The following is a 10921-nucleotide window of genomic DNA, read 5'->3' on the forward strand; positions in this document are numbered from 1 at the left end:
AAGGACTCAGCACATGGCCATGCTAACCAGCATCAGATTTACCCACAGATAGCAACAAAACTTCAGGAGAATAGGAAACAAACATTGCAGCTACTCTCATGTTGGTCTTTTGGAACACACCCAGTAGAAATTACTATATTACTTTTTTTTTGCCGTGGGAACTACATTCAGCTATAAGGGTCAATATGGCAATAACAGATCAGCAGTAAGTAACCACCTTACTGAGTCACTCTTCAAACTTGCTAATGTAGATGGAACAGTTAATTAGGCAAGGGGATTAGCCAAAATACAATACATCTCCTTTATCAACACAATCCATGATGTGACTCTCATCCTTGCCCTGTACTTATGACCTTCATGCTGTACAGAAGACATTCTTACTGCCACTACCCATGGGCAACACCTTCTTCTAATTACCTTCTGTTAGGAGGATTTCATCATCAAGGTTTCTGCTCCTGGTGTGTGTGTATATATATATGCACTCACAGATGCACAAGCAGGTATTTACGTGTACTGGGATACTTAGAGCACAGGCTGACTGTTGAGAACCCATGTCTGCCATGAAGATAACAGGCGTTTTTGTGCTTCTTGCCCTGGCGGTTCTTTGCTTAGCAAGTGAGTAACCTTTTTTATTGGTTAACATGCTATAGTTAAAATGCCTTATTACTGAAAATTCCTTATCTGTTAGGATAGAGAGTGGTGGTTGCTGGGCTCGTGTGGCAGAAGGCAAGTGGAATTTTACACTCATGCACCATTTACAAGCAACATTTCAGCAGCTTTGCAATTGCCAACTTGTGTAGATGAAACCTATTCCTTGACAGCAGCATGAATCAGAGCTGCATTCTGCACTGTAACCAAGAAGTGATCTGTAAAGCCTCTGAACTCAAACAGGTTTTAACCTACTCATTTTCTTCTTCAATCTGAGTGGGTTGCTTGGAGCTAATGAGATCCTTCTCCTGCCAAACTGAGCAAGCAGGAGATAGGTGATTACGTACCAGCCACAGAATATGCTGTGAGCAGCCTCTTTATGAGGTTAGTTTGCCCTGCTGGAGATAGCTTTGAGGCACAAGTTACTCTATTATAAAATTCAGAGCTCGGAGGAATTTCCTGAGCCTTCACTTGGTAGTTTAGTTTTTTTGGAACACAAACTTGAAATATATTAAAAAGAAAATAAGACAGAAAATTAAGTACACTTAGAATAAGTGAAAGGAATGCAAAACTTCTTTGCTATTAGTACAGGAGTCCAATGGTATTATTAATGTTAAAGAACATTTTTTTTTTTAATGAGAAATATGCCTTCAGGCAGTTTCATTCACTACAGCAACAAATATTTCTCCCATGAGAACTCCAGCAAATCCCTTCCTTAGACATTCCAGTTCATCTTATCTACTTCAAAACTTTATGGTTCAATGCTTTATGAGCCAGATCTTTTGGATGTGCAGTGCAACTTATGCCAGTTTTCTTTACATTGGATGACTTTGTTTAATCAGAAGACGTAGGCAGTTTGATGGAAGTGAGTTTTAATGGAAAGATGCCTGTCTTTAAAGGTCCAGAATAGCTGTGTTTAATTAGAAAAGCAAGTGCTAGTGCCTGTATTGCTCTTTTTAACATACTGCATTATTTTCCTGCTCCTTTCTGTACAAAAAGCCTCAGCCTGATGACTTTTCTCCTTTTGAAGCCACTGAATGACAGTCACAGGACAGGAGAAGAACAAAATACATTCCTAAAGAAAGTAACGAATGCGTCACTGCAGTGGAGACATGCCAGTGTTACTTGATTACTTTCTGGGAGGTGTAATTAACATTGAGCAGCTGTTTTGAAGGAGCTTTTTGAAGCCCCACCTGAAATCAGGGCTGTATTATATTGGGTGCGATGTGTATATGGAATAGGAAATAGTCCTTCTGCAAAATAGTTTAGAACCCAGGGCAAGGGAAAACACATTTTTAAGTTGGTACCACGATCCTAATTTCATTATCATCATAATCTAGATTATATTTTAATAAAGTTATTATCCTCATTATAAACAGGGGGAAAAAAAGAATCTAAGGAACATGTGACTTGCTTAGCACCACAAATGAGCTTTTTGGAAGACCTAGGAATTAAAACCCAGTCATGCCCAACCAGTTCATCCAGGGAACATGAGCCATTTAATGTTATATTAACTCCTGGGTCTTTAATCCTTCTCTGATGAAAAGGAGGAAAATAGATTCCAATCCCCAAATAGCAAAGGCTGTTCAAGCTGCTGATGCTGATTTCTAAGGTAAATGAGGCAATGAGACCCACTTGTTGGATTAGTTCTGACACAGGTAACTTATTCAACACTGATAAACTACGTAACTATTTACTTCCAAGAAAGCAAGGGAGGTGGTGTTGCTGGAAGGGCTGGTGCTAATGAGGGCAGCCCAGCTGCAAAGTGAATATTCACTGTGTTCTTTTACTTCATCTTTTGTGATTCTGTTTATGTTGCAGATGCTGCCAAAGAGGATGAGGTGAGTCATTTTCTTCTTTATTTCTGAATGAAAATACATAGCTTGTAACGACAGTGCGCAGAGACCAATGAGGTCAGAAAAACCACATTAACCAATTGCTGCCAAAGTCAAAAAGAAATCCTCAAGTCTGAGCTATGTGGTTTCCATACAGTTGGTGACTTTCAGATCCTAAATCACGTATTTAATATATTAATTTATCCCTGACTGCACTGGATTGTCCGTCCTGGGGTCACCCTCTGAGATAAACGAGGCACTAAAAAGTAAAACTCCATCAGGTGAGAAAAGAGTTCAATGGGGACTGATGTGAACAGCAGTGGTGTATGGAAATTCACACATTCCTACCAGCACACACAGCCTCTGATGCTGGAACCCAGGCTAAGGCACACACTCCTTTCCAGGTGGAACCTGTTCCATTTTCTTTTCCATTTTATCAACTGTTATGTATATATGAGGCAAATCCATTATATTTCTAGCTTGTTTTGTTAGCTGACCCTCACCTCTCCCAGGTTAGTGTTTGACCAAATATGGATTCCCTTCCCTTCCACTGCCTTTGTTGGGTTATGTGGCAGTAAATTGCAGTCCATTAGGTCTCTGACCTCCTCCTGCAACTGGGAACGCAGTGTTTGACATGTGTTGGAGGAGACAGAAATGACCAGCCAAAGGTAAAGACTGGGTTAACCAGTGTCCCACACGCTTCACTTATGGGGCAATGGGTTTGAGCCCAGAATACCTCAAGGAGTAATTGGTTAATGACCGTTTTGCCAGGGGAGCCCTCTCAATTTGCCAGTCATCGCTGCAGCCACAGCACAAGCTGCTGAAGGAGCTGACCGTACAAGGCTCATTGCTCCCCACTCACATGCAGCTCCTGGACAACAACTGTCACAAAAATAGTCATTCAACCTGCAATAAGCTCCAGGACCTGGTTGGAGTAATATTCCTTCACTAAAAGATGGGATGAAGGTTAAAAAATGGGGCTACAACAAGAGAGCACAAGTGGAGCTGCACTGACTACTGCTCTACAGCAGCTGATAGTCTTGCCCAAAAGTGTTGTCTATCCATTATTTCTGTGTGAGAATGATGAATGTGAGAAAGACTTATTCCAACAAAAATGATATTGTATTTGCAGGTAGACTGCAGTGAATACAGGAGGTTAGAGAGAGGAAGACCTATTTACTGTGAAAAGCTCTACCAACCTTTTTGTGGCTCGGATGGGAAAACATATAACAACAAATGTTCTTTCTGCAAGGCAGTCCTGTAAGTAACATACTGAGTATCAACTACTGAATTAGCTCAAATCCGAGATGAGCTATCTGGTATTTTCACTTCATTTTATCCAGAGTCTCTACTCCTCTGTTTCTTTGCTTAACCTCTATAGAGTAACTGTTTCTCCCTCCACTAGGCCTAGTTGATCCAAAGAGGTCTCTTTGGTATTTGTGGGAGCAGCTTCCTGCTATAGCAGAAACTGGAACAGGCAAGAGAAGAGACCAATGAGCAGCACTGTGCTAACAAGGCAGCAAATTGAGTGATAGCAGAACTTAAATGTGAAATTTCCAATACTGGAAATATTTTCATATTGGAAATATGAGAAATATCAGAGCTTTCTTACTTCCTATGTATAAATACAGCATTTTTAAAAGAAAAAGCTTTACAGGTCTGTTATATATCTGCTGCAAATGTTCATAGTGTCTTTTCAGTTAGCAAACTGTTGGCTGAGAACTTCATAGAGATTTTAGTCCACAATGGAAAGTTTACTGTCTGCGCTGTCCTTCCTTTGCAGGAGGAGCAGAGGAGCCTTGCATATGAAGCAAGCAGGCGTATGCTGAATTAATCCTGCATGACAGAGAAGAATGCCAAGAACAGCTTTACACTGCCTTATCACGATCTCCTAATTTAATTTCATTCATCTTGCCTGTACTAATAACAGTGAACAAAGCTCCACGTACACCTTTCAGCTGTGCTCTCATGTCTGCTGCTTCTCACTGCTCTGGAGCGCAGGGACTGACACTTCTGTCATCCCTGCAAATCTCCCTCAGGATACCCATAAACATTGCTCTTTTTGTGGCATATTGGTTTTCACATGAGCACTGCATTATGTATTTGTCTCCATAGTGAAAGCTCAAATCCATACATTGCCACTTGCAGGCATTGCTCAGTTTTCCTTGCTGGAGCTTGCTCCCACTTGCTCTTTTCAGATACTTCCTTTCAAAAGCTTCAGCTTTCCTATGAAGTCCTCCGACTCCTCCAGTTTTGTAGCTCAGTTTTTAGTTCTCATTCTTCTTTTGACTTTGTACAATTCTGATTCACGTACATTGTGTAACTTCTCAGGTTTCATGTTTATTAAAACAAATGTAGGCTCTTTTCTTTTTGTCTGTGGTGACCTCTCTAGAGAATACATTTGTTATATCAGCTATTCACAAATGAGACACTTCCCAGATTATAGTAAATAGGTCCAGAGCAGGAGCCAGAGGCCGTGTGCTCAAGCCAAATGTTGTAATATTAGCAAGACACACTAGATGGCCCCGTGTTATTGAAATTTATCCTGTGATCAGGCCTCAAATGAAACAAATCCACATCGGTGTAGGGCTGTATAAGCCTTGTAGCTGTGTCTGTTGAATCCAGTAATGTGATTTATGAATGATTCTTTTAATTTCTGATAAACTGGCTGCTCACAGACCCGTGTTCTGCTGTTACATCTTTCACACTTAAATAGTTAGTCAGCCAAAGGAATGCAATTTCCACAATTAAAGCTTACTAATGAATGAATTTACTGGGATTACATCTGAAGAAAACTTTGGAACTGGAATGTAGGCACAAGTAAGACTCACACTTTAGAGGAACATAAAATAAGAAAGGAAACTTCTGTCCTTGCCTTTGAAGGTGAGATATCAGAAAGCTGAGCCATCCCACTGCTGGCTGAATGGTGCTGTAATACCAGGCAGACAGCGCTCCATAACAAAAGGACTGAGAGGATTTGTTGGTCTGTTCTGTATCTGCCACTTGTCCTGGCAGAGCTGAGAACATCATCCTCATGCAGGAAAAGAGGATACTTGAAATTATGTGATGTTGAAAATGACCAAAGACATGGTCTTTCACAGGTTACTTCTTTACCATAGAATTAAGCCATGCCAGGTCTCAGCTGTGAGTACTGAGACTCCATCATCTTCACTTTGAAATAACTAGCTTGGCCCTACCATGACTCTGGCTTGGATCACAATTCTTCCCAACACTTCTCAGGCACGTACTGGAAGGCTCAGGGTCACTGCCAGACAGGAAGCTGCATAAAGGCACCTTGTTCTGGAAGGTGAAAGGGGTTTCTTGGCACAGATATGCTATGAAACTAGCCGATACGCAGACTTGCCATTCTCCGCATGAGAGAGGTTCCATTTAATTTGCTGCTACATGTATATACAATTCTAGTATTTAGTCTGGTTTATAATATGAACTGGTTGAACCATTTTTAAACTAATTCTCTATAAAACTCAGTACTTTGGATACAAATCTTATGGTATTTGATGCCGATTGTGCTTATTATAGCTAAGTAACCAGCAGGGGTCAAAATGGATTTGAAATTCAGTACTCCTTTTTATACTGATTCTGGTTCTCAATTGTAGAGATGAAAACATCACACAAAACAGCATGTGGTATGTAGGGGGTCTGAATCCCACGGAGTCCCAAAGATCTACTCTTTTTCTTATACATCTGCTACCTTTCAGATACTCAATAGACCTTTAGGAGGAGACTCTTAGTACCCACTGAACTCAGAAAACAAAACATTAACAGTGACTTATAGTCTGCATAGTCTGCATTTATGTCATTTAAATAGTCTGCATTTTCATGTCAAATACTCCTAAAAAATGAACAAACTTAACAAAGTTCTTCCTCATTCTGATTCTCCATTTCCCTAAAGCATTACCTATCCTGGTAACACTACTACCGAACACACGGGAATCCTGGTCAGCATTAGTATATGCTATTCCCATTCACTGCTGTGTCCCCTGAAATCACAGAACAAGAGTGGAGTTTCTTTCCCTCTATGGGAGGCTTCAGACTCCTTTCTAAGGGACTCATGGTACATGAAAAACCTTCTCATCTCTCTATATAATTCAAACGTCATTAAGATTGATATCGGGCTATCTATGACCTTGGCTTTAACTCTCATCTTTCAGAAGGGAGAAAATCGACGTGTTATTTTCTAAGTGACGCATAAGCAGAAGATACTCATTTTGATGTCCTATTGAGGTTATCAGTTTAGATCAACAGTCTGAGCCAAGTGCCAGGATAAAACTGGAAACTTAAACATTCAGACTAATGAAGATGGATGAAGGGTTTCAGAGCAGACCACAGTCCCCTTCTCTTTGAAAGTACAGTCAACATTAATTAGCAGCTTCATGTGTCAAAGGATGAACTACTGCTATGAATGCTGGATCACATAAGTGGCTTATGTGAGGAACAGAAAGCTCCCAGAATGAGGAGTGTGGTCACTCTCTTCATGGCACCTCGCAGTGTGTGTTTCTGCTTTGTGACTTCATGTGTGGTGCGCAGGGAGAAAAGAGGTTGAGAACATCATATTCAGGAGCAAGAGTTAGGTACAAATTGCACCTATTTGTTTTCTCTCTGAAACAGAAGAGGCTGGAAATCTTTGTAATTCTAATACGAATAAAGAAACATGGACCTTTTAGTGATTTGCATGACTGCCTACAGTCTTTGGAGATCACTGCAATGGTGGCATATATTATGAAAACACTGAAGTAAATGGATGTTAGTGGGTTTTGGTTTTTATTATTATTTTTCCCTCTGGCCAAAGATAGGAACACCACCTAATAGTGAAATATTTTGTTATGTTGTCATGTCTTGAAATTGCAGTTATGACAGCTGACTAGAAACATACCTCCATTGGGCCACGAGTGTATTCAGGTTCTATTAATGCTTTCATTCATTCTTCTTTAGTCAGACTGCTCACATTAGCACTTACAGCATTAATTAGATATGCTGTTGGTAAAGAGATAAACTGTATGTCTGTTCTAAGAAGTCATTGTTTGGGCTACACGTGCCCATGATCTCTGGCATGAGAACAGTGAGACTTAAGGTCTGAGTGCATTGACTGGTGAAAGATGCCAGTCAGACAACCCTGCCTGTTTTTTGGAGTAAGATGTGTATGAAGCATGTACGTGTAGGCAGATTGTGAAACTAAAGATAAACCAGCGGCAACAAAAATATCTGCCAACAGGTTATTTCTCATCAACTGGAGTTGTTAGGTGTTAAAATATGCAAGCTGAGAAAGGTAAGTAACCTCATTGTCTTCGTATTGAATGAGAAGGAATAATGGAGGATGTTGACAGAAAACTGTTGTGCCTATTCTAGCAAAGGGACTAAAACCAGCACTGCCGTGCATTTTGATTGTCTTGTAGCTTGGCCTGTTACAGCCAAAGTGGATATTCACATCAACTGCTTTAGTATATTCAAGTTTTTAAGCAAGTTTCCTATTCAGCCAATGCACATTCACAGGGGTGACAGAGAACCCTGCAAGTTAAAGGCCTAAAATGCACAGTATATACATCCACCACAGACTTCTGGAACTCTAATTATTTTCTGATCAATTCTGACATGAAACAGTAGCAGATAACATCTGAGAGCATCACTCTCCAGCATGACATGTTTGTGCCCTTTATCTGCAACACGTGGTGGCCCATAGCTGCAGATAAGACTGAGAAGCATATCAGCTTTTGCCACATACCAGACCAAAGAATTTGCATACTGCTTTAAATGACATCTGAAAATAAATGCTGAAGCAGCCAGACAATCTGGACAGTCAAGCTTGTGCAATGGAGCAATGACATAGAAATATGGGGAAGAAAAAACGTACATAGCTTGAGTGAGCTGATGAAACATGCTCAGATCCTGTTTGCTGGAAATAAAACATGACTAGCGAGATATTGGCATAGAACAGAAAAATAGAACACATGTATTTGTAGTTCACTCCAAAAGTAATTCCTCCTATGTATTTCTATGGAAATGACAACAAAAACCACAATAACACTACATGACTGAGCAAATTCTCAGCTACAAAACATTATTTTTCAGCATAGTTGCCACCATTTGCTTACAAATGTAGGTATATCACTATATATAACAAGATACTACTTGAGCTGGCACAACACTACATCCCATGCCTGGTTCCAGCCCAGCTGTGATTTGTAGCACACCGCTGCCCTGTGGGTGCTGCAGGGCTAGGCCAGGCCACTCAATGGGGCACAGCCACCACTATGATGGTGTGGGGCAGGACATGGCTGCACTGCCAGCGGGGCTGGGTCACACGTGGCCTGCGGGCTGCAGGTAGGACATGCCTGAGTACAGAGGATGAGGAGCACTGTTGATCTACACGCTCAATATAAGAAATGGGCCCTGCCCCAGATATGTCAGAGATTGACCTGGAAGACAAACTGTGGAGGGGGAATGTAGTCACTTCAGTCATAGATACCAGAGACATAAAGCTGAGCCAGAACCAAAATCCAGGCCTCCTGACTCCTACACTATCAATTACCTTCTTAAAGGCATCAATGGCAACATGAAAAACTGCCAGCTGTATTCCATAGTTGCTATTGCATAAAGCATTCTTTAGTTCATACCAGAATTCCACATCTCTGAACAGAAGATAATACCAGATGACTGAATGGTGAAGTATAATGGAACATAATTCAATAGGCTTCATTACAGTAGTATCAGCGTCTGGTCAGCCTGGAGAGCTGGATTCTCACCCTGCCCTAAAAATAGCGTGATACTGCTCAGGCTGTTTACAATAAATTGCTCAAAGGTTATATCACGCTTGTTGAGCGTTTCCAATTACAACAATTATTCAGGGTTTCTCAATCTTTTAATAATACTACATATTCAGGGCGGGGGAAGAAGGCCCTCAGTGTCTCAAATATAGACAATAAGCACAGAAGACATTTCAACCTGTTTTTATCTTAAGACCACAGCATCTCACTTTATAAGACTAACTTGTGATTGCAAAGAGAACCGGTAAACAAAATGCCACCACCAAAATACAGTGAAGCCTGGTTACTTCAAGATAGTGCATCGACCATGTTATATGTTAATGTTATGCTTCTCATTTTAGTGCACGACCTCATATCCATTTGACGTATTTTCTCCTATTAATGTGTTTGATTTTTACAACAAAAGTTTTTGTCCATACATGTTATGGATCTGAATTCTTGTCCTACACTATTGTTAGAAGAGGAAAATAAATTGGTGACTGAGGAAGTAGAAGATTTATTTTCTCACTGGAAAGCAATGCTGATAGAATTCTATATATAGTTTAGCTCTCTGCCCCAGTCCATCTCTACCTAACCTGCAGAAATTGAATGAGAATTTATCCCCATCACTCAACTCCTAAAATACATTTAACTATAGCTCCCTTTCAAGTCCAACACTTACTGTAGCTTTCTTGTCTGAGTAGGAGAAAAATTCAGAAGCTCAAAGAAAGACAAGGTTTCCTTTGCTTCCTTTGTAAATATTTGATATCACAAAACACCACCTGTAGCAATTCCTTTAGTCCATGCCGGCATGAGGGAAGAGTCAGACACAGAGATGCTTTACTATTTGATTTTTTCTTATATACTGTATTAAGATTTTATGCTATTTCTGGAAGATGTTTTTGCTTTGCAATTCTGCCTGCAGCACATCCTCTTAGGTCTGTTGTTTCAACAGACTGCACCCTTTTAAAGGAGAGCAGAGCTGCACTTGTTGGCTGTCAGCAGATCGCACCTTCCAATACAACAACACATTCCACAAAGGGCTCCCTATAAACCAACACAAACCAAATATGCCTTTCCACCTTAATGAAATTAAACAGCCAGCAGTTTATGTGAATTTCTAAGCAATGATTCCATATTTTCAAGCAACCAAAGCAGAGAAATGACTATTCTGAGCTAACTGGGGAGCTAGACAGTCAAAAGCAGCAGCAGAGGTCACTCCTGCATGACTTATTACTGGGGAGGACAAGACAATTGCACCTTGGCAGCATATGATCTCCCAGGTCTACCAATTTATTAAGATGTAATTACAGTTCTGACGGGTCCAAATACCAGCAGACAGATACTTTCTCCAATGGATGAACCTTATTGCTTCAAATCGATATTTACAGCATGAAATGAGGGTGGAAAAATTTAAATCTTGGTGAGAGCATTACTGACAAATAAGAGGGACCCAATGTCAGAATCCCATGGATTCACTTTCTGCAGGTATCAGCTGTGGAGAGAGGAGCAAAACACTGTTGACTCAGTGATGCAGGTGAAACTCATTAGGCTTTCTTATAAAACACAGAGGGAATTTTCTGGAAAGGAAGTAGGATATCTTGGAGTTTTGGATGTGTGGAGAAAATGTCTAGAAACTGCGTAGTCAGAGAAAGGACCAGCTTTGGGAAAAGTGAT

General features: G+C 40.5%; 1 protein-coding gene across 1 annotated transcript; it reads left to right on the top strand.

Moving 5' to 3' along the window:
- The first annotated feature begins 490 nt into the window (after positions 1–490).
- LOC107320261 (ovomucoid-like) lies at positions 491–4849 on the top strand. The gene is made up of 4 exons (XM_015875964.2): positions 491–615; positions 2470–2489; positions 3616–3743; positions 4267–4849. Exons 1-4 carry the CDS (start codon positions 552–554, stop codon positions 4310–4312), a joined length of 258 nt encoding a protein of 85 aa, XP_015731450.1. The 5' UTR covers positions 491–551; the 3' UTR covers positions 4313–4849.
- The last annotated feature ends 6072 nt before the right edge of the window (positions 4850–10921 follow it).

Source organism: Coturnix japonica, chromosome 13, assembly GCF_001577835.2.
Source record: "Coturnix japonica isolate 7356 chromosome 13, Coturnix japonica 2.1, whole genome shotgun sequence".
In the NCBI taxonomy this organism is placed as follows: domain Eukaryota; kingdom Metazoa; phylum Chordata; class Aves; order Galliformes; family Phasianidae; genus Coturnix; species Coturnix japonica.